The sequence below is a fragment of the Globicephala melas genome, chromosome 11 (genome assembly GCF_963455315.2).
Source record: "Globicephala melas chromosome 11, mGloMel1.2, whole genome shotgun sequence".
Taxonomy (NCBI): Eukaryota; Metazoa; Chordata; class Mammalia; order Artiodactyla; family Delphinidae; genus Globicephala; species Globicephala melas.
Genome location: NC_083324.2, coordinates 1,770,009 through 1,793,575, shown reverse-complemented (window position 1 = coordinate 1,793,575; position 23,567 = coordinate 1,770,009). Strand labels below are relative to the sequence as shown.

The following is a 23,567-nucleotide window of genomic DNA, read 5'->3' as shown; positions in this document are numbered from 1 at the left end:
AATTTGAACTCTGGAAAAAAATGAAAAATTTTTAGTACGTCTCAGTACTTGGGACATACTTGATGTCTTGCATTTTATATGACAATCCTATCTATAAGCCAATTATCCATGAATATAATAGTGAGATCTAAAGAACAGGGAGGGGAAGATGCCTGGGCATGAAAGACGGGTGAAGACGGAATGACCAAGGCTTGGCTGGCCAAGGTGAGGCGTGCGCTTACCTGCATCGTAACTAGTCTGTCATCCACCATCACCTCCTTTGTCAGGAAGTCTGCTCCTATTGTGGCTTTGTACTGATTACTGAATTTCTTGTTCACATACTGGTTCATGAGTGATGTCTTACCGACTCTGAAATTGGAGAAAAACCACAAGTGTAAGTCAACTAGGAAGGCACTGAAAACTGACTCTGACACCTGCAGCTTGGAAGGAACCTGCCCACCCCCATCAGAGGAGGAAAACTTCCCAGTTCACTCGCCTGACGACATGCTTTCTCCTGGGACAAAAACACAGGGTACAGATGCAGGTCAGATCTGGAAAAGCTGCTTCTAGGTTCTGGTGTAGTTGGTAGAGCCTAGTGTTATTTCTCTCCTTCTAAAAGAAGCCCCAGCAATAAGATCGCTCCACTAGTCCAAAAATATCTCTGCCGCCTTGGGTGTGTCTCCATTTAGTGGTTGCTGTTCAGTCCAAGCAAATAGCCAGAGGAAGCCACTGGCTCCGAGCAGACATTTACGCCAGTTAACCAATCTGCCGCTTCCAAGTTTAAAATCTGAAGCGGAAAAAAGCACCAGTATTCCACCAAACCAGAATCCACCTCAAAGTATGCTCCTCCAGAGGTATTTTCCAGTAAGAAAACTCAGCAAGAGACAATGTGTGATTTTTTTTTGGTGATGAGGTAGTTAGGACAGGCCAAAGACAACGCAAGCCTTCCTCACAGCCAGTAATACCTTCCTTTTCACAAAGGAACACATGCATTTCACATGCAGAGGGGACCTGGAAATACAAACAGCCCAAGGCAGTGTTCACCTGGTCACGTGCACCAGAATTTCCAGGGGGAAAAGACAGGAAATGTGTAATCAGGCAAGTTTGGGTAACACAGGCTAAAAGCAGTACTTTCAATCCTGACAGCATACCAGAGGCACCAGGAGAATGTATGTGAGCGGAAGCGGGGACAGGGAGAGAGGAGGGGGGACAGGTGAGTGCGCGTGTATTTAAGCACTGCCAACCAGGTCCTACCCACTGGTCTGGGCAAATGCTAATTGTTAAAAGGCTCCTCGGGTGATTAAAAAAGCCAGCCACGGTAGAAAAATCACTGCCTTTTGAAAAGAACTTTGGAGGAAGGACGTGCACCTGCAATTTATTATCATATTGTTTTTAAAAATATGTAGCCTCTGGTCTAAGTTTTCATGGGTCACTTCAGATGCCAAGTCTGAAAAGCTCCCCCCGTAACCCCCTGAATCTTCACAGTGATGAAAGAACTAGCTAGTTACGCAGTAGCGGCAGATCTAAGACCCGAACACAGTTCTCCAGTCCCAGGCTCTACTGACTCAGGCACAGCAGGAGGAGGATGCAGGCATACCCCACTTGAATGTGCTCTGTGCAAACTACGCTTCTCACAGACTGAAGGTCTGTGGCAGCCCTGTGTCAAGCTAGTCTATCAGTGCCATTTTTCCAATGGCATTTGCTCACTTCATGTCTGTGTCACATTTTGTTAGTTCTCGCAATAGTTCAAACTTCTTCATTAGTATATTTGTTATGACGATCAGTGATTTTGATGTTACTACTGCAAAAATATTACGACTCCCTGAAGGCTAAGATGATGGTTGGCATTTTCTAGCCATAAAAGCATTTAAATTGAGGTTTGTACACTGTTTTTAGACATAAGGCTATTGTACACTTAATTGTACAGTATAGTTCAAACATTAACTTTTAGATGCCCTGAGAAACCAAAAAGTTCACGTGACTCCCTTCACTTCGATATGCACTTTGTCGCGGCAGTCCAGAACCAAGCCCGCAGTGTCTCGGGGGTCTGCGTGTGCTGCACAGTGCACCCCAAACCTCCATCTCGTGGACACGGCGCCAACGGCAACAAGCCTACATAAACATCGCTCCCTAGTCTAACCAGCTTGGGAAAGGGATTCCATGAATTTTTTTAAAATATATTTTCTTTCTTTGTTTTTGGCTGTGTTGGGTCTTCTTTGCTGCACGCAGGCTTTCTCTAGTTGCGGTGAGCAGAGGCTACTCTTCGTTGCAGCGCGCGGGCTTCTCATTGCAGTGGCTTCTCTTGCTGTGGAGCATGGGCTCTAGGCACATGGGCTTCAGTAGTTGTGGCTCGCGGGCTCTAGAACGCAGGCTCAGTAGTTGTGACACATGGGCTTAGTTGCTCCGCGGCATGTGGGATCTTCCCGGAGCCACAGGGAGGGCTCGAACCCGTGTCCCCTACACTGGCAGGCGGGCTCTTAACCACTGCGCCACCAGGGAAGCCCCCATGAAACTATCATTAATTGAGTTCAAACAGCCACCCTTTTCCCTAAATCATGCCCCAAATTGGGGAACAAAGGACTACCTGACTAGGGGTCATTCCGATTTTTGCTGTGCTCCCAAGAGCACGGAAACGTAGGGCCCTAATGCCACGGCTATTAGAGACGGAAGCAGCAAATGTCAGCACAGAGGGCATGAGCTCCAAGCGGGTGAAATTTAAACCCAGGTCAGTGTGCTGGCTCAAATTTAGGAGGGACACTTACCCAGAATCTCCCAGGATGATAACCTTCAGTAGCACTTTCTTCCTCGAGGTCATCCTTCAAGCTGGAAGAGAGGAGAACGCACGTTAAGTAGGATGGGAACACCCAGGGGGACCACCTCCCTGGGCACAAAACTCCTCGGCAGCCCCAAGAGCACTGCGCCTGAGCCCTTCTGCAAGTGGCTCCCCGCCGTCCAGGGCCTTCGACGGAACACAGTATCAGTACTGGAACTCTGGACCCAAGAGCTCGGCCACATGGTGTGTCAGGGCCATCCCGCCCCTGGGAGGAGTCTGAAGGAATGATTCTCCCACTTGGATGCTGGATCAATGCTCCATTTACTCAACAGCTGGGTCCTGCTTCAGGCAGGTCTCTGCTCAAACATCACTCCTCGGAGGCGACCACTTGATCTGAAGGAAAGCGGAACACCCTCTCCCCGTTTGCCGTCTATCCTTTACTCTGCCTTATTTTTCCTTCAGAGTACTTACCACTACAGTTGACTCTTGAACATCTCAAGGGTTAGGGGCACTGACCCTCCACTCAGTTGGAAATCGCTTATAACTTAACAGTCGGCCCTCCGCATCCGCGGCGCCACATCCGCGGTCCTGCAGCCACAGTATCAACCGAGCAGGGTCGCGTCATTCATGCTGTTCGAGGATAAACTGTACTTGACATTTTAATGTATTATATTCATTTCTCTTCTCCCTTTCCTAATAATTTCTGTGAAAACAGTTTTATTCCCCACGGTTTTATTCTCCAGTGCCAAGTAGAGAATTATCAAATATCGGGTTAGTGCACAAATTAATATTTGACTTCGCAGCTCTTGAGACCACCTTTCCCCAGAAAGCCTTTCGGGTAGCCTTCCACAGCCTCGACCAGACAATACGATCTGTGCTCAACTCTCTGCCACCATGTGACCGCGTGGTCAATTTACTTATTGAGACCGACCTCCTGTCTTAATTGCCCCTCAGTCCTCAGGGCCTGACCCAGTAACTTTCAGAAGATGAACAACTTTCAAGAAAGCAGGAGTCCTAAATTCTGGCCCCCGATGTCCGTGACTTAACTGAAACTACCAGAGGAGCACTCCTCAGGCAGCTGATCCCCAGGAGAGCTGCAACCGCCTCTAGAATCAGGAATTTATGATTGCACGTGAGCCTCAGAAATGACACCCATGCCTTCTGAGAACCTCTAGCCTTGGCCATTGTCCTCGGGAGACGCTGAAACAGCCAGGGCAGGAGACTACCACTAACAGTCACGGGGCAATGTCCGACTCCTGCCTTCACTGGAGCTGGGGGAGATTAAGTGTTTATACTTCAGCAACGTAGGTAAGGATGTGGGTTAAATAAAGCCTGTTATTTTTCCATAGTTTGGGAAGACAAGACAGTCAAGACTGGGTCTGAAAAAAGCTACCTTTAGTTTCACCTTTATCCACCTGGCTTCCTGAAGGTGAGGATGACCGCACTGCCTACCTACGGTGGGGGTGACTTAAGCATGCAAATCCCGATCCCATGCTCCTCTGGCGTTGCCACTTTCCAGCTGTGTAACCCGGGGCAAGTCATTTAACCTGTTGGCATACATCCCATGGGTGATGTGAGGCCTGGATGAGAAAAATGCTCAGGACACTGACTAGGATATAGTAAGTGGTTAGTAAATGTTGGTGCTATGATTTTCATGTGTGCCAAATACCGAGATGAATAAACAGCAGAACAGAGTCCAGAAGGCAGCAAGAGAAGCAGTAAGTCGCAGGCCCAGGCGAGAGAAGCAGTAAGTCGCAGAGCCCAGGCGGTAACTCAGCTCCACGCCTCGGCTTCCAGATGCCTGGCTGTCAACTGTTCCCTTTCAGCTGGTGGCATCACAAGGAAACTGAAGGAAAGTATCAGAACGAGCTAGTGCCCACAGGGCAGGATTAGGTGGCGAGCCCTACGCGCCTGAAAGTGGTGTCTTCCACAGCTTCAGAAATGGTGTGGGGACGGGAGACAAAGCAGAGGCAGTTAGCAGGCACCACGACCTAGCCTGGGGCAAGCTGTCTCAGCCCAAAGCCTCGTGTCTGTGCAGTCTCTGGAGACACAGACATAGCTTCTGTCTATGAGGCGCCCACCAGTGCTAGCTGGGGGCGGCATAAGACAAGCCCGAGTTCTGCCTGTTTCCTGTAGTCATCCATCAGATCTAGGGTTGGTGTTGGGTTTTTCTCTCTGCAGTTAGAGGTACACACCCCCAATCACCCATGATCACCCACGAGACCCACAGCCCTACCTTCCTCCCTAGGGACTACCTTGACCAAAGTTTAACCTAAGAGTCTCACCCCAAGGTCTGGTACCATATTTTGGGCTAGAGATCAGATTATGACAGTTGGGACAAGTATCAAATCCAAAGGGCAAATTAAGGAAAGGTATGAAAAGAAGGTGAGCTTTGCAAAGAAATTCTTAAAGAATGTTTAAGTCACTGATTTTGAGAATGGGAAAAGGGATTTCCACGACCTGGTTTAGTAAGGCTCACGGTGCATCCAGTATTATTTCATAATATTAGAAGGAAGTAAGAAACACACTTCACCCATCCTGTTCCCACACGGCAGACCTCACGTTTGTGTCCTCTCAGGCTTCTGCTCACAGCGGTGGCAGGTGGGCGCGTGCGGCCACCCTGACCCTCCTGGGCAGCAGAGCACGACGCCTGAGCGCCTTTCCTCACCTGCACACCCAGTCACAGAGCCCCCAGGACACAGCGGAGGGCACAGCCAGGAAGGCCCAAGTCCCCATCAGAGCTCACCCAGCCCCGCACACAGCCCGGTATTCTGTCTCTCCCATGTTACCATTTAGCCTTGTTTTCCAGCACTTGCTTCCGTGAGTCTCAGGGTCTAATATTTCTTTGAGTGAATTAAGCATTTAAAAAGCCATTCCTACCTTTTGTTTAATATATCAAAAATCTGGGAAAAACAACGCCATAAGAAACAGCTCTGAACTTCCATTTGTGGGGTCATTTTCCTGGGCCGCAGCAATGCCCCTGGGGAGGTCTCTTAGGCTCAAACTCACGTGACTATCACAGGCCACGCCGGCCCTGAGGAACACGGATCGCTGGCTGTCCTCGCGACAGCCCACACCGCAGACAGCTCAGGCATAGGGAGGCGGCCTGGACTCACCACCCTGACTCTGAGCCCTCATTCCTGGGGGGCTCCCCACGAGGGACACGTCCAGCGCGAGAGCCACTGTGCTCCAGTGGGCCCGGGGCCCATCAGGTACTCACAGCCACTCCCCATCTGTCAGATGCAATCACCAACCAGGAGACATTTTATCACAAACCGCGCTGCCTTTAGTGGGGTTCCCAGGGAAACAGCTAGAAAGTTAAACAAAGGGCAAATTCTCACTCACGGGAAAGGGTTTTGTCCACCTTAACCCACGGGTACTGTTTAGGAATGGGGTAACTGAGTCAAAAGTATAAACACTTCCATAACTTTTGCTAATTCACTTTCCTGAAGGATTTTCCAAATTTACACTGCAACCACTGTTGCAGTGACTAACAGCATATAGCATCTAAATGAGAAAAATGACAATTTTACTGAGACAAAGAAAATCTGAATAAATGAAGAGATACCTCCAATAGGAAGCCTTAATGTAAAGATACGAATTCTTCCCTATTTAAACAATTCCAAGGGGTTTTTTTTGGAATTTGATGAAGTAATTATAACTTTATTCATAAAAATAAATGCACAAGAGTCCCTCCCATTCCTCTCAAAAAAAGAGTAATGACAGGGATTTGCCTAACAGTCTTGGAAAGTATGTTACAAAAATACAGTATGAACACCATGGGCTGGAATAAACGGAAGAGGGTCCAGAAAGGAACAATTTCGGCAGGTCCAGCGTCACAAAATTTAGCAGCAAAAGGATGAACAATTTACCAAGTGGTGAGAGCCAGAATTAACATCCTTAAACCTCATCTTCCACAACAGATTCCCACAGGAGTAAAGATGTAAGTGTAAGAATGGCTACGTATGAAGCTGAAAGGAATACATACAAGATTGGCAGGTTTTTCCTGGGTGGTGGGATTCCAAATGATTTCGTTTTCTTTATATTCATGTGAAGAGCGCATTTCTTTTAAACTCAAAAAGCTATTTCCATTTTGGAGGACAATGTTCACCTGTTGATTTTTCAGGTAAATTTTCTGCTTGCAAGAATATTCCTGTTCGCCATGAGGTGCACCTAAAGGCAGACTTTCCTCTTCGCCCGGTGCCTGTGAACAGTCGGGCTTTTGCAAACAGGGCGCCAGCCCGGAGGAAACCCCCGGCTGGCTTCACCAGGACGCTGACGGCTTCAAACTGGCAGAAGCTAAGAGCTCTGTTTTTGTACTTAATGTTCTCCAGGACCAAGAATGGGGCACTTGTTTCTAGAAAAGAGCTAAGAAAAAAATAAAACCAAACGAAACCTTGAACACAACTTTTGCCACAAGAAGCAGTGGCTTTAGAACCTTCACTGGCAGTCTCTGCTTTCTGTTATCCATTTCCACCACCATCTTCATGAATTTTTGAAGACTGAAATTACTTTTAAAAATCCTACCAAGTTAGAAATTTCTAAGTGGAAAACCATTCTTCAACGCACAGACCACTTCCCTTTTACACTTTTACAGGAGAGAGGGAAGCAGGCAGAGAGAACAGAAGGAGCTATATGAGGTCCCTAACCCCTGTTGCCTGGAAATGAACATTTTAGATAGCATCCATTAATCCAGGAAGCTCTCTAAAAGCCTTTCTAGAATAAGATATATTCCGAACACACTTCCTTCCTTCTGCTATCAAACCAAACTTGATCAGTGTGCTCTGGGGTGCATTCTTCCTTGGAAGAACAAGCATTTTTTTAGAACACTAACTATTCCATACACTGAATCGATTCTTTCCCTCACGTACAGTGTTTCCCGTGTAATGAATCAAAAGCCAGAACTTCCCCCCATCAGCTGGAGCTGCCGCCTTCCTCACTGCTGAAGCACAGCAGCCAGCTGGCCATAAAGGCAGACAAAACAAGGAAGCCCCAAGCAGGTAAAAACATCAGGAAAATACCGTCCCCAGCTCTGGGCTAGGCAGGGTCAGTGAGGACAGAAAGGGACTGACGGAGAGGGGTCAGCGGAGGGCAACGAGGATAAAGGGCTGGAGAGGGGAAGAGAGGAAGCTGGGGGTCAGCAGGCCACCACAAAGTCTGAGTTCGTGGAGGTGGAACGACTTTGCCTGGTGATCAGAAACACGCTGACTATGCTCGAGTGGAGGTGAGGCTCTGTAGGGAGATGCAGGGCCAAGGAGGTGAGAGCAAAGTGTCTGCAAAGCCGTCAAGACAACAGTGTAAAACGCAGGGGATGAAACTGAACGAGGTGTCATCAAGTCCAAGGTCACACAGCAATCAAGTGGCAGAGCTGGAGTTAACAGGTGTGTAAGCCCAGACCCAACACCTGACTGCCCTGCCACTCAGCAATACCAGCTTTCCCCTGGTTCTCCAGGAAGTAGGCATTTAAAAAAGCTCCCTCTGGGGACTGAGGCGCACACACAAGGTTTGGAAAACCAGTGACGTGAGGTCAAAAACTGCTGTTCTGGTTTGCATGTGTGTCTGATACAAAACTAACGATGGCACGAAATATCTGAACAAGTGCTAAAGGTTCAACAAAGCTGGGACAGTTAAACCAATTGATTTTCTATAGTCCATTAACATTTTTACTTGGTGTGTGTTTCCAAGCTGCCTGCCTTTAACAGCTACAGCCTAACCAGACAGTTGACTTTTCTGCCCCCATTAAAGTACTGAACTGTACAACATTCAGAAAAGTACAAAAGAATGAAGCAAAGACAAAGGCCAAACACAGTTCCATCTCTTAGAAGCAATCACTATTAGCATCAGGGTATATAAGTCTTGCCAGTTTTCCTTCGAACGGCTGAGATCATGCTGTTCATAACTTTGCATCCCATTTTGTTCTACATTAAATATCTTCCCACGTTATTAAGGCTGGTAATACATCAGCATATGGATAATCCCACTCCTTTGTTATTAATTGGTTGCTTTTAGTTATAATGAGATGAACCCATGTATACAATCTGATCAGACTCACAAATGAGTTATTACTCAGCTAAATAGTATAAGTATTTGAAAGGCCCTTGAAATACGCTGACAAATTAGTTTCCAGAATAACTATTTCCACCCGTGCCAGCAATGAACTAGTATTTCAATTTCACCACTCCCAGCTATCATTGGCACAAATCACTGTTAATCAGATAGACAGCCACAAATGAGGGTCAGCGGGTTCTATTTGTACTCCTTACATTAGGAGAGTCAAACATTGCCACCATGTACTTCTCAGTTGTCTGATGGTCTCTGCCTATTTTACCTACTAGAATGTGATTTACTGCACACATGGTCTAAATATAACATCGCGAAGGAAGCAACACTGGGACACAGACTTCGCAAGCTGTAGGCTTCTGAGCAGAAAAGAAGTACCATTCTAAACTTTACCCAGCATCCCACTGCCTCCGAGAGTCTGGGCTCTGTTCCTGACCATTAGAGAAACCCAGCCGTCTTCTCGCTCTCCAAACTGATGGACTTCAAGGCTCGAGAGAGGGAGGCAAGCGATGTCTGCTGATGAAGTTTTGAAGAAGGTTACGTGGAGAGACAGGGAAGGCATCTGAACTCACATAATATTACCGTGTTTGGTCGTCAAGCTGAACAGTAGCGTCTGTTGTAGGCAGACTCTTTTTTTTAACTTTCCAAACTAAGGAAGCAGACTAGGACCTAAAGAGTGGAAGGGCACAGCTCATGGAACAGCAAGAAGCAAATTCCAGCTAGTGAACTGCACCCCAGGCCTCCGTGAGGTCGTCTACTTAATCCTCAGGACAAGCCCATAGGGTTGAATTCCCAGTTAACAGATGAGGACACAGAAGCTCATAAGTGATCACTGCATTTCTAAAAATATCCAGACATAAGATTGGAGCCCAGGACTGATTACAAAGGCCTTCATCTCAGCCACTACACTGGGTTGATCACCAAGATCGTAACGGCATTTCATGCTTCAAATAACCTACAGGGTGAGACCACGTGCACAGCCAAAGACGGGGTGAGATGGTAACTGAGGCTGAGTCACTGGTGGGAGGCAGGGAGGTTCATAACACCTGAGATTTCCTGTAGTAAAAACTGTAAATGCAATTCACACTTTTAATACACAAGGAATATCTGGAAGAGATATCAAGACTTTATACATTCGTTTTCATTAACAAAAGCATTTGACAAACTTTTCTGGCAGATGTATCCCAGATTAAGGCTTGGTAATCCTCTCTGGCCATCTGTGATCATCAGCCTCTGGCTGCGGGGAAAGCAGGAGTGTTACTTTTGCCACCGCAGACGTCTGAGGTTAGAAATGTCTAGCAAAAAATTATGTTAGGGTTTTGGTAAGAACAGGTAACTTTTTTTTTAAGATTTATTATTTATTTATTTTATTCATTTTTGGCTGCACTGGGTCTTAGTGGTGGCACACAGGATCTTCTGCTGTGGCACGTGGGCTCTTCGTTGTGGTGTGCGGCCTTCTCTCTAGTTGTGTCATGCGGGTTTTCTCTTCTCTCGTTGTGGTGCGCGGGTTTTCTTTCTCTCGTTGTGGGGCGATGGTTTTCTCTTCTCTCGTGGTGCGCGGGTTTTCTCTTCTCTTGTGGTGCACGGGCTCTGTAGTTTGCAGCACGCGGGCTCTAGTTAGGCACAGGAGCTCAGTAGTTGTGGTGCGCAGGCTTAGCTGCCCCAGGGCATGTGGGATCTTATTTCCCTGACCAGGGATCGAATCTGTGTCCCCTGCATCGTAAGGCGGATTCTTTACCACTGGGCCACCAGGGAAGTCCCACAGGTAACTTCTTTTAATATCAGTTTGAGAGAGAAAAAGGTGACACAAATATGAATTTGGATTCCGATCCCAGAGGAGCTTAAGAAGGAAAGAGAAAAGTCAGAACGAGATCAGAATTTTCAGCCAATAATACCACCAAGACAACTTCATTCCAGTGGCTAAAAGGCACTGTGCAAGGGTTCTGAAGTATCAGGAAACAGCCATAAAATGTTTGTAAGGTGAATAAAAAATGTTTCTCGTGAAGAACCTAGGGGTAAGACAGGAATAAACACACAGACCTACTGGAGAATGGACTTGAGGCTATGGGGAGGGGGAAGGGTGAGCTGTGACAAAGCGAGAGAGAGGCATGGACATATATACACTACAAAACGTAAGGTAGATAGCTAGTGGGAAGCAGCCGCACAGCACAGGGATATCAGCTCAGTGCTTTGTGACCACCTGGAGGGGTGGGATAGGGAGGGTGGGAGGGAGGAAGATACAAGAGGGAAGAGATATGGGAACATATGTACATGTATAACTGATTCACTTTGTTATAAAGCAGAAACTAACACACCATTGTAAAGCAATTATACCCCAATAAAGACGTTAAAATAAATAAATAAAAATTTAAAAAAAAAACGTCTCTCAACAGCACCTCCCAGCCAGGAGGTGGAACGAAGGAAGGAAGTCATGCTGGGTACAGAAGGGAGGTCTGCCTGACGGGCCTGGGGAACACAGGTCACGAATGCGTGAAGGAGGACTAGTTACCCAGAGGCCTGAGCTCAGACCATTTTGATGTATGTAGCAAGCTCTCATCACCAACTGCTTCCCTTGCAAGCTCACTACTGACTGTCTCCAGGCTAATAAGCATTTTAACCGCTCATCTCACCTGGGGAAGCAGGAAGGTTGAGACAACTTAGTGTTGTTAAGGGTGGCCAGCGTGTCCTTGGGGATGGGAGTTGAAGCGTGGCCACTTTAACGACCCAAGGGTTATTAGCAAATCTAGGAAATATTCTACTACAAGAAAGAGGAAAAAGGACGGGGTGTGACAGACTGGCTTGGGTTAAAAATGAAAATGGCTTCCAAGTTCTAAGCCCAGGGGAGAGGCAAAAGAAAGCATCACTGAGTAACGTTTTAAAAGCTACAGAACTAAAACTGAAGTCGTAACTTCAAACAGTAGCAAAAATGTCCCACCAACAAAGAAAGATGGAAACTGGAGATGTTTTGAAACTCCACGATCAGGTGGTACAGGGACCAAAAGCAGGTACAAGGAAGTGAAGGAGAGAAAAATGTAGGAGGCCAAAAGCCATTTCTGTGGAATCATCCAGTCATTTCCAGGGCACTCAGGACAGTGCTGGTGTTCTAGCAATGCAGACGTGATTAGACTGGAACACAGAACTTAGCAACTGGGCACGACAATCAGTGCCTCTGAATGTACAACAGGCACCTAGGCAGTTAGGCCTCCTTTCGACTTGTGACCGGCCTTTGCCTTGTTTGCACTATTCTCCTCTCCCCTGAGTCATCAGCCTGGCCTAGCACACCTTCTGTGCCCTTCCACTGTCCAGTTCCCAATTTCCCTTCATTCAACACAACTGTTTCAGAATAACCTTAAACCCTTAAATCTTGGTTATGAACTCCGAGGGCACCAGGTTTTGTCTGTGGTGAGCTGCTCCTCACTCCCTTAAGGTCAAATGCCACCTTCACTGAGAAGCTCCCTCTGACCTCCCCAGAGCCCAGGACCGACTCACGCCTCCCTCCACTGTGTCCGCTACACTCTCCCGCACTGCCAGGGGAGGATGGGGCTCTACAGGGCCCTCTGGGTGGAAGAGGTCAACCTTCAGGGCATGGCTCTCTGACCATGTGGAAGCCTGCGGGCGGTGCAGGACACGACGACAGTCACCTGCAAGACCATCTTCACCTCTGCCGCCGTCCTCGAAAGGCTCTCCGCCCTGGACTGCGGTCCTCTAACCGAGCGCCGCTGCCATCCATGCAGGGGTGCCGTTTGTTGTGAGATACTGGGGTTATACAGCTTGAAATACGTGGCCTGCAGATAATGCATAACCTGTACGCTCCAAGTAAGACTTACTACTGTAATGGTACTAGCAGATAGGCTGCTGGTCTGATGTTCCATTTAGAACCACCGCCTCCACGTGGGAACTCAGCAGGAAGATGCTACTAGAAGCCTCCAAAAGGACAGTCTGAGGGCCCAAGGGTAGGGACGGACACTCTCTCATTGCGTAGCACATTAAGGAGGTGCCCAACCACTTTAAAAGACTACCGCGATCGAGACATATTACATTAATTTTAAGGGTAATTACCTCAGCTGGGAGAGTCAGGGAAGGATTCCTCCAGGAAGATCTGACTGAATCTGGATCTGAAGGTGGAAAAGCACGCCAAAATTTCCCTGGCAGGAAAACCAGCGCATGCAGCATGCAAACGCCTTGTTGCAGGGAGAAACGAACACCTGGGGGTTGACGGCCAGACCACAGGGGACCTAGCAGGCCACGGCGGGGCCCTCAAACCAGAGCACTGAGAAGCCCACCGTTTGCGATTCTTACACAGTAGTGTTCATACTGTGAAGCCATCAACCTGCCTGCCGCGGGGGGAGGGGGAAGTGTTCAGCAGCAGGAGAGCCTACAGCAGACGTGAAGAGGCTGCTGTAACCTCCAGGCAAGGGGACTGCACCAGAGCCACGGTGAGACTGAGGGGAACGGAGGTGCTCCCAGGGCCAAGAAAAGCGGGGCAGCACCAAGCAGTGAACTGGACTCAGAAGAGGCAGGACACGAGGGGCGTGCCACGAAGCGCCCAGGTTCATACGCAATGCAACCAAAAGCATCCTCGGACAGGGAACCCTGAAAAAGAGCCAGGTGTTTTCTGGAAGGGAATTATGTTTGATTTAGACATGCTAAGTTTGAAGTGACCCTGACATAAAGAAGAGAAGGGGGCTTCCCTGGTGGCGCAGTGGTTGAGAGTCCGCCTGCTAATGCAGGGGACACGGGTTCATGCCCCGGTCGGGGAAGATCCCACATGCCGCGGAGCGGCTGGTCCCGTGAGCCATGGCCGCTGAGCCTGCGCGTCCGGAGCCTGTGCTCCGCAACGGGAGAGGCCACAACAGTGAGAGGCCCGCGTACTGCAAAAAAAAAAAAAAAAAAAAAAAGTCTTCACTCAATTAAGCATATGGTTTGCTTGGTTAATGCTCAAAATATCTTTAAGTGGCAAATATATTAACTGAGTGGAGGACAGACATGGATCAAAATACAGATGTGATAAAGAATCTGAATAATAGTTACCTTTCACTGTAGGAAAACCCCACTAAAAGCAGAGATACTGCCAGTATCTCTGACCAACCCAGAATGGAATATGCCCGAAGAGGGTGCCCACACAAGGGTCGTAAATGGCTGTGGGCAGTGCGCAGGACGTGTGGAATTTCCTGCCTTGCTGAATCAGTTTGTACTCTGCAAAGTTCAAGAGCCACTGCTTTAACTGACTCAAGGATCTGGTAAGGAACAGGTATGCTGAGATTCACATTCACCTACTTCCGTGTTATAGTTCACAGAGATTTCCAAGACTATGAAAAACATGAACTCAGTTGAATTTTATCATATTCCCCTCTCCTCCAATACTAGAGGGCCTGGGGTAATCTTGCAATCAAATCTATTTTTAAAAGATATGGTTGTACTTAGTTACATCTTAAGTTTCAGTGTTAACTGTGCTGGATTTATGACTTCAGTCTGCACCGCTGTGCGAACACGGGAACAGCAACACTCCCTGGACGAGAGTGCGAAGGACGATGCTGGTGGGCCTTGCCTCCTAGAGGCTGCTGCCTGGTGGCAAGAAGACAAACAATACGCAGGGCAGGACAAATATGGACTTCTCGACAAGAGTGGTGTAGAAGAGAGAACCCAACCGGCAGAAACACCGAACATTTTCCAAAGCAAGGCTAAACAGCTACACAGCGAGGCCTCAGAAGGAGCGTTCAGCGTGTCCAAACTGTCAGGACGCTGCAGTGTTGTCAACTCCTCATAAGCTTCAGAGACAGTCCCAGGAAGCCCAGGGGAAAGTGCTAGAGGACTGAGATGAGAAAGCAGGACCGCGGAGCGTCAGGCCTGGGGGGCCAAGACAGGCGGGACACAGGAGTACAACGTCACCAAGGTGGGAGGCCTGAGCTGCACACAAAGCCCAAGACAGCCACCTCGCTGCTCCAGGCAACCTTTCGAGGGAGCCGCCTCGTCTCATCTGGCAACACTGCTCCCAACAGGCCTCATCTCCCCGCAAATGCTCCGTCTCAGGTGCACCTGCCACTCCCCACGGGGCCCCGCACGTGAGGGCTTGGGGACAACTCCCACGGGGCCCCACACGGGCCTGGAGAGCACAGCCTTCCCTGGTGGAGACACGGGTCCAGGGGCTGCCCCCGCGACCGCCTTCTGCTAGGTTCGGCCCACACGGATGATGCCAAGCTTCCGAGCACAAGGCTAGCGCTTATTCACATGAAGACTTTAAGCCTCCTGCCCATCACTCAGCAGGAAAAGCCTGGCTGACCATTCTCACCAGGGCACATTCTCTGGATCCGCCACAGTATTAACTGTCATCTGTGCTCTCGCTTAAAAGGTGGAGACATTACTTTCTTGTGTGCAGTGATCTGTGATCCTTCAGCAGTAAAGGTTTAAGGGAGTAGGCAAAAATCTAGACGGATTACACAAGACATAAAGAAATGCCTTGGCAGCTCCATTTCCTCCCCAGGCCTGGATCATTTTCTTTTAAAAAATATTTTTTATGGCTACACCAGCTCTTAGTTGCAGAATGCTCAATCTTCGTTGTGGCATGCGGGATGTTTTTTTTTTTTTTTTTTTTTTTTTTTTTAGTTGCAGCATGCAGACTCTTAGTTGCGGCATGCGGGCTTCTTAGCTGCGGCACACAGGATCTACCTCCACGACCAGGGATCGAACCTGGGCCCCCTGCACTGGAAACGCTGAGTCTTACCTCCTGGACCACCAGGCAAGTCCCAGGCCTGGATCATTTTCGCGGCTAGCCCCGCCTCTCACTAAGGTCTGCCTGGGCCAAGAGGGGACTCGGTGGCCACTCGCGCACAGCGCTGCTCCGTTAGAGGCCTCCGCAGCCTTCGGTGCTGCTCCTCAGCTCTAACCCAGGTAGATTATGTCCAACCATCAGGCAGGTAAAAGGAGGAGGCACACAGCAAGCGTCCCCACCCCTTGGGCACCAGCCTCTGCCACAGGGAGAACTGTCCTGGCATTTGCAATGTTTTTCCATTCAGCTTGGGCTCAAATGGCAGCCTCTCCCTAGAACTCAAAACGTACACACACAGAAAAGTAAGGTAACTTGTCCAAGGCCACACAGCTAGTCATCTTGGAGCCAGGATTTTTTTTTTATATTTATTTATCTATGTTAAATAACATAGTTGTGGCACGCAGGATCTTCGTTGCGGCATGAGGGATCTTTCGTTGTGGTGCACAGGCTCTAGAGCACAAGAGCTCAGCAGTTGCGGTGCATGGGCTTAGTTGCTCCGCGGCATGCGGGATCTCAGTTCCCCGACCAGGGATCAAACCCACGTCCCCTGCATTGGAAGGCGGATTCTTAACCACTGGACCACTAGGGAAAGTCCCTGGAGCCAGGATTTGAAATGAGGCAGTCCAGCTCCAGAGTTCTTCCAACAAGAATCACTGGCTTCTCCAACATTGAAATTTTCACGGGGTATTTAAGTGCAAGGCACCAGGCCAGGTTCTATTTTATAGTTCTGCTCTGACTGTCCCATTCCAGTTTGCTTAAGGAACCTGCGATCACAGACCCACTGAATGATAGTCAGAAGCGGGCGCTCCCAAACTCTCAGGGAGACAGATAAATGGTTGAACTGAACACCAGGGAGAGAAGGACGGCTAGAAACTGACCAAGCAAGGCAATTTAAAGGCCACCCCTCCACAGGGGAGGTGCAATGGCCATGCAAAGACTATGGGCTTTGGATCACAACCATGGGATGAAATCCCATCTCGCACATCCAGCTGTGTGAACTTAAATGTGCTTTCATGTGAAAAACGAGCATCCCCTACAAGTGAGATAATGCAGAGAAAGCTCTATCTGGCTCATTAAATCTACTCAATAAGTGGCTATTATGACATGAGGGCTTTTCTAACAGTGAATAAAAACGTGTACCTAGTCAACTAGCATTACTTCACTTTCCAAATCTCATCACTACAGCCTCTCATACTACCTGTTTGACTTTTGCTATATTTGCATGTTAACCCACATAAATGTGTCTGAGGTCCTAGTTATTCATCTAAGACAAATCGCACCTTCACTTACGTGCTTCCTAAAACCACACTGTACACCAGCACTGAGGCCCTGTGCCGTACAGCAGCAAACACTGCAGTGGAGTCATATCTGGCATGAGACCTGTCACTGGAGGAAGATCCATGGCCAATGCCATGGAAGAAAAAGCAGAACTGAGAAATGGGCACTGGGTCACTAAGCGACTTACAGTTTGAATTCCTGCCTCTGTTCTACTGTTGTGCATTCACTGTATAGGCATGTGCGCCCTAGGAGGGTGGCTCCCAAGATCCTGACCCACGTCGATCAGACGACCTCAGACTAAAACATCCCATGTCCTGCGATCCGTCCTCCATGCTTCAGACTTAAACATGTCCAATCATGTATCCCCATTTTTTTCAGTAACAGTGGTCACTAACCATGACCTAGGGGTAAGAACACATAGTTCAGTTCAAACACCTGCTGAGGGTCCAGTAGGTGTCAGTTACTGGGTTGGAGGCTGGGGTTTACCTACAGAAAACTACAAACACTTCTTATTTCAAAAGGAGGCCATCATAATTCTCTGTAAGCTGAACAAAGCATTCTGTTTTGTAGCTTTCAAGTGTTAAACTGGAAACTTCAGTGGCCACATTCAGCTGGCTATTTCACAACTCCCTGCTGGACAAGGGGTTCTGTGTGATTCTAAAAACAGTGAGGGGGCTTCCCTGGTGGCGCAGTGGTTAAGAATCCACCTGCCAATGCATGAGACACGGGTTCGAGCCCTGGTCCGGGAAGATCCCACATGCCGCAGAGCAACTGAGCCCGTGTGCCACAACTACTGAAGCCTGCATGCCTAGAGCCCGCAAGCCACAACTACTAAAGCCTGCGCCTAGAGCCCATGCTCCACAACAAGAGAAGCCACTGCAATGAGAAGCCCGTGCACTGCAATGAAGAGGAGCCCCTGCTCGCCGCAACTAGAGAAAGCCCCCACGCAGCAACGAAGACCCAACACAGCCATAAATAAATAAATAGATAGGGAAAAAAAAAACAGTGAGGCCAAGGGTAGAACAAAGCCAAATCACCTTAAACTCAGCCATAATGGGTCCTTAGAAGTCATTTTATCCTGAGCTTTTATTAGCAGAGACACTTCTTCCGTGGCACCGACACCTTGCCCAGTTCCTGCCTGCACACTCACAGTGACCATGAAGTACCTCCTGTGCAGTGTTCCCTCCTGTGCAGTGTTCCACTGCCAAAGGCTGCAGAGGGATTTAGAGACACTCAGACACTCCATCACCAGGGCCAACATCTTTCCTCAACTCCTGTCCACGCAACGTGGCTTCCAGATCACTCAACTTCCTGGTTGCTTACCCTGACTAGATCAGATTCACTGTACTTCTTAAAATGCCTGCCTCTTTGTAAAAGTACCGTCCATCACTAACACATGGTGATGCCATAAGGATGTGGAGAATTTTACAAACCTCTAAAAACTCACTCAGCTTTGATGTTCTTAATTGCACTCACAGGTACCACCAGCCTTAGCAGTCATTCTAACTGTTCAGGAAGCGTACTGCCATCGGGCTAAGCTTCTCGACAATGCCAACCCTTGCTTAGTCCAGGCCATGCATTCCCAGCAGGGATGTTATTAACAATGGTTTGTGGCCCTCTAGAAGCTGCAATATAAAAACAGATAGACACAGTACATGCATGGTATTAAAACTTTACTGGGGTAGGGGAGACAATTAGGGGAAAAAAATCTAAAAAGCCCTGCGGAGCAGAAGGGAGGTGCAATAATCAAAAATGGTTGACAGGGCTTCCCTGGTGGCGCAGTGGTTGAGAGTCTGTCTGCCGATGCAGGGGACGCGGGTTCATGCCCCGGTCTGGGAGGGTCCCACATGCCGCGGAGCGGCTGTGCCCGTGGGCCACGGCCGCTGGGCTTGCGCGTCCAGAGCCTGTGCTCTGCAACGGAGGAGGCCACAACGGTGAGAGGCCCGCGTACCGCAAAAAAAAAAAAGAAGGTTGAGAAAGGCTGGTCTAGGCCTGTGCTGTCCTACACAGCAGTCACTAGCCATTTAAATGAAATCAAATACAGCTCCTCAGCCACGCCAGCCACACTAAGTGCTCACAAGCCACACAGCTAGCACCTACCGCACTGGCCAGCACAGACAACATTTCCATCATCACCGGAAGTTTTATGGTATGGTGTTGGTCTAAACAACCCTGGAGGATTTTACTAGCATTAGTAGACAGTCCTCAAACATCTCATATCTCGATTTATGGCCATTAATTACCGATTATCTAGCTCATCTTCTTTCACTCTTGAAAACACAGTAAAGATACTAGCTCCTCAAGAGCAAACTTTAGAAAGTATTAGTTAACATGCGAGTTTTTCGTTAGAATATTACAGCAAGATATTGGCTGCATCATAACCACTTCAAAATATTTGGAGCCACTGGTCCTAGCAGCCTAGGAGTGTCCAAACACTACCCTAGGTCCTTTGTAACCCACTGAGACTGAGGTCCAGTTAACTGTTTGAAAGCAAACCATACTGTGAACCACACAAGGAGCATCAAGGACCAGACACAGGCCACGCTGACCAATCTGCCTGCGTAAGGTCAAAGTACGAAAACGTCAACCAAATCTTGAAATCCTCCTTTGATTAGGTGTGAAAGTCTTCTCCTGACAGTGTAGAGAGTTTCATTACATCCTCTTAGGAGCTGGATGCGATTGCAGAAGGTGGTCACACGTATTTTGTTCTCAAGAACCCTTGGAAGAACCATGGTGACTGAGGTGTCTCACACAGCTAGACTTACATTTCAAAACAATTTCTTCCTGGCCACTTCCTAATCAAGAAGCCAAAATAAAACACAAAAATCCAGTCAGGTAAGTGATAATCTGTCTCCACAGCTCCAAAACAAGTACAGCAAACATTGCAGAATGTAATACGCCTGGTCATGTTAGGCGCCAACAAGTTAACGCCACTGCTCACGGGTCCATGTTCTAGAATCTCAGGCAGGGAAGCCCAGGTCACGTGACACAACATGCCACCAAGACAGAGGGAAAGAAGTCAGAGAGGCAGGCTGAGCTCTATCAGATGAGAAGCAAATGTGTCCTTTACCCTCCTGAGAGGAAAGGTGGAAACCAATGGAAGACAGATTCAAGCAGAATCCCCAGAAGGGCAAGGTGGAGAGCATCATTAAACCAGCAGCCTTCCTCCCCAAGTCAACACAAGCTGTGGCCAAAGGCCAGGCTACAAATGTGAAGGTTGCATCAGTGCTGCCTCTCCTCCCCCGCGCTCCTGCTATTCTCCAGTCAACAGACCCCCAAAGAGGACTCTCCCTGCAGGGCAGCCCACCCTCCTCACGTTTAACTGAAGACATAAGGACTCTCAATGGCCGCTGGCTGTCCAGGGATGCAAGAGCCCTTTAGTTCCAAAGACTGGTTTGCTTCTTCCAAACGGTGAACTTCAATTTCAACTTCTGCACTGTCACACCACGCAAACCCCTCCACCTCTCCAAAGACTAAGGTCAAAGGAATACAGAACCGTGGCTACACAGCATTCACCTCTCCGCCACTGAAGCGCACACGTGGAGTTACCCCCGGGGGAAATGCTAGTTACAGCAGCAAACTCTTGCCCAAAGTTTAAGGGTCTACAGGCTCGAAACCTTGGGTATTGCTTCCAAGTCAGATACTAGGAATACAGGAGTACCAGGAGTCCCATACCTTGTCACAAGGGTCATCATTCTCAGAACAGATACTTGAAGAAGAAAATGTTCCCAAATACATCAGCTTTAAAATAAAGACCATATTTCATATCATGTCATCAAAGTACATTAAACCTAATATGTAACCACTGGGGCTTCAATTCACAAAGCCTCCCCAACAAAAACATTTTTAAAACAAGTGTTTAAAAATTTTTAGTATGAAAGGAAAGAAGTAGAGAGAGTAGCATTATCAACTCATATGCTGTAAGGAAACTTGCAATTAAAAAGAGTATAGGGGACTTCCCTGGTGGTCCAGTGGTTAAGACTCTGCGCTCCCAATGCAGGGGGCCCAGGTTCAATCCCTGGTCAGGGAACTAGATCCCGCATGCCGCAACTAAAGATCCTGCATGCTGCAACTAAGACCCAGCACAGCCAAAAAAAAAAAAAAAAGTATGGGATGCCTCCAATGGGAAATGATGCACTACTTAGACTCTGGGGTCTCACTGCCCTTACCAACTGTAGGTTGTAGTAATGATGGTAGAACAAATGGCTCTTGTCTACACAAATGAATTCTATCTGGACAAATTTCCACCATGGAAAAGACAGTTTTGTGTCCAACTGCAGGTTCCCTGCAACATTACCAACTTCCATGTATGTCTGTTCTTTGTTCATTTCATATTTAAATGACAGTCATGATCTTACATTTTCTTGAAAATTATCTTTTAACAGTACCCATTACCTAGGGGCTTCCATGGTGGTCCAGTGTTTAAGACTCCGTGCTTCCACTGCAGCGGGCGCAGGTTTGATCCCTGGTTGGGAAACTAATATCCTGCATTCCGCTCGCCCCCCCCCCCGCCCCCCCAAACCAAAAACAACAACCAAAAACCCAACAACTAGACTTAAACAGCCAACATTTCCAAAAAAGTTTTAAGCATTTTGGTTCATCTTCAGAGGCAAAAACGCAATACTCTGAAGAGAACACGAAGAGCGACAAGATTCCTACTGGTCTACAGCTGGTCACACAAGGCTGGTCAGCAGGCTATGGCTCCAGGGGCATTCCCAATTCCTTTCCCCCAGAGGGGCTCAGATCTGCTCCTCACTCACATGCAAGAGGAACTTGGGGGATGAGAGACCAACCAAGGGCTTGGGACCTGAAGGCTCTGGTTCAAATCTGGGCTCTGAAACTTACGAGCTGTGCAAGTTGAGGTAAGTAATTTCCTCTCCTTGGGCCTTCACTGAATTCCTAACTCTGTAAAAGGTGGGTGTGTTCCTGAGAAGATATGAGAATGAAGAGGCAGAGGAGCCAGAGACCAACATGTCTCTACTTCTCACTTCTCAAATTCCTGGAGCTACAACCGGGTCCTGGTGACATTAATCCAGTACAACGGTCTCCAACTCAGTGCGCTGTGGGGCTCCTTGTCCTGTGACAGCTCAATTACAGAACCTATTTTAGTCTCCACCCTTCTTCCTGAGATGAGCCCCATGACTGAGGGAATCTTCCACCAAATACAAAACTTAAAATTAAGATATATTCTTTCTTAACATTTAAAGATACAAGGAACAGCAGCAAGAGTCTAATCAAGAACTAAGCACCTGCTACAAACACACACAGCCCTCAGGGACACCAGTGAGCCCCAGCCAGTCCACCTGTGCTGAAGTACAACTCCAGAACACACATCCCAACGGGCATCAACCAATGAACACAGAACAAACTACACGTAAGCAAAATAATCTGGGCCCCCAGGACTAAAAAGTCAAAAACGGAGAAGAGAGGTGAAATCACGAGATGTCTCACCATCACCACGCTGGGCGGGACGTGGATTCCCAGGTTCTCCTGGGAGGGTGCCAGGAACCTTCCACCCAGTCCACGGCAACCAGGAGCAGTGCAGTGATGGCCCTGACCACACACCAGGCTCCTGCCCACAGCTTCCCACTTCTCCAGATCCAGTCCCTTTCCAGCGCCCTCAACTCATGTACCTCGGACTCTGCCGTGACATGTTTTTAACTGGAATGACCTTCCTGCCCCTCCTCACCGTCACTGCTTCTCACACCTACTCACCTATCCTGCCTAACCCAACCCAAATAACACCGGAACACCTTCTAATGTGAAGAAATCTCTAGGTTCTCAGCTGGCCCCTCTACCTATACAGACACAAACGCAAAAACATCACATGAACTCTGATGTGCTCCACTGAAAAAAGGCACTCAAACAGTGGCAGTCTCAATACACAAGAAACGTGTGCCCAACTGCATTACTTCAGAGGACAGGATCCGGACCAGTGGTTTAACAAATGAGTTTTGAATCAGGGAAACGGAATAACCACCAGTTGCTGAATAAAGCAGGATATACCAAGAAGCACTGGGAAAACACTGTCATGGTAAGCAGAAGACAGGACACTCATCAGGAGAGCAAGTGTAAGACTGAGCTAAATGTACCATATGATTCCTTTCTGCAGTCATGACTTTATAATCAGCTACCAAAAATGTTACAAAGTGTAAATTCTGATGAAGATTATTTCATATAATAATTCCTCACTCTGAAAGCCCATGATTAGAGAAAAACAATTAGTGTATCCTGCCTTTTCAATAGGAATTGTGGGACTTCCCTGGTGGCACAGTGGTTAAGAATCCGCCTGCCAATGCAGGGGACACGGGTTTGGGCCCTGGTCCAGGAAGATCCCACATGCTGTGGAGCAACTAAGCCCGTGCGTCACAACTACTGAGCCTGCACTCTAGCGCCTGACAGCCACAAATACTGAGCTCACGCACCTAGAGCCCGTGCTCCACAAAGAGAAGCCACCGCAACGAGAAGCCTGTGCACCACAATGAAGAGCAGCCCCCGATCGCCACCAACTAGAGACAGCCCACGCACGGCAACGAAGACCCAACGCAGACAAAAATAAATAAATAAAATAAATAAATTTATGGGGGGAAAAAAAGGAACTGTACAAGTGGAGAAAAATTTGCCAGTTGACAAGTGGGAAAAAATTTTTAACACATGAATGCCAGTAGAAGGAATACATGATAAAAAAATAAGGACCTACTGTATAGTACA

General features: G+C 48.1%; 1 protein-coding gene and 1 non-coding gene across 4 annotated transcripts in view; one reads left to right on the top strand and one right to left on the bottom strand.

Moving 5' to 3' along the window:
* Window positions 1-23,567, bottom strand: part of RAB7A (RAB7A, member RAS oncogene family) — a 93,802-nt gene that overhangs the window by 13,046 nt on the left and 57,189 nt on the right. For all 3 annotated transcript variants that reach the window (XM_030849262.3, XM_030849260.3, XM_060307511.2), the window contains exons 2-3: window positions 2,742-2,802; window positions 222-348 (exon numbers count right to left, since the gene is read on the bottom strand). In XM_030849262.3, the coding sequence (XP_030705122.1) occupies window positions 222-348; window positions 2,742-2,794 (180 nt within the window). In that variant the 5' untranslated portion in view covers window positions 2,795-2,802. The remainder of the gene's footprint in view (window positions 1-221; window positions 349-2,741; window positions 2,803-23,567) is intronic.
* On the top strand, window positions 20,814-20,886 carry TRNAG-CCC (transfer RNA glycine (anticodon CCC)). Its single transcript has one exon. It is a non-coding gene; the product is annotated as a tRNA-Gly (tRNA).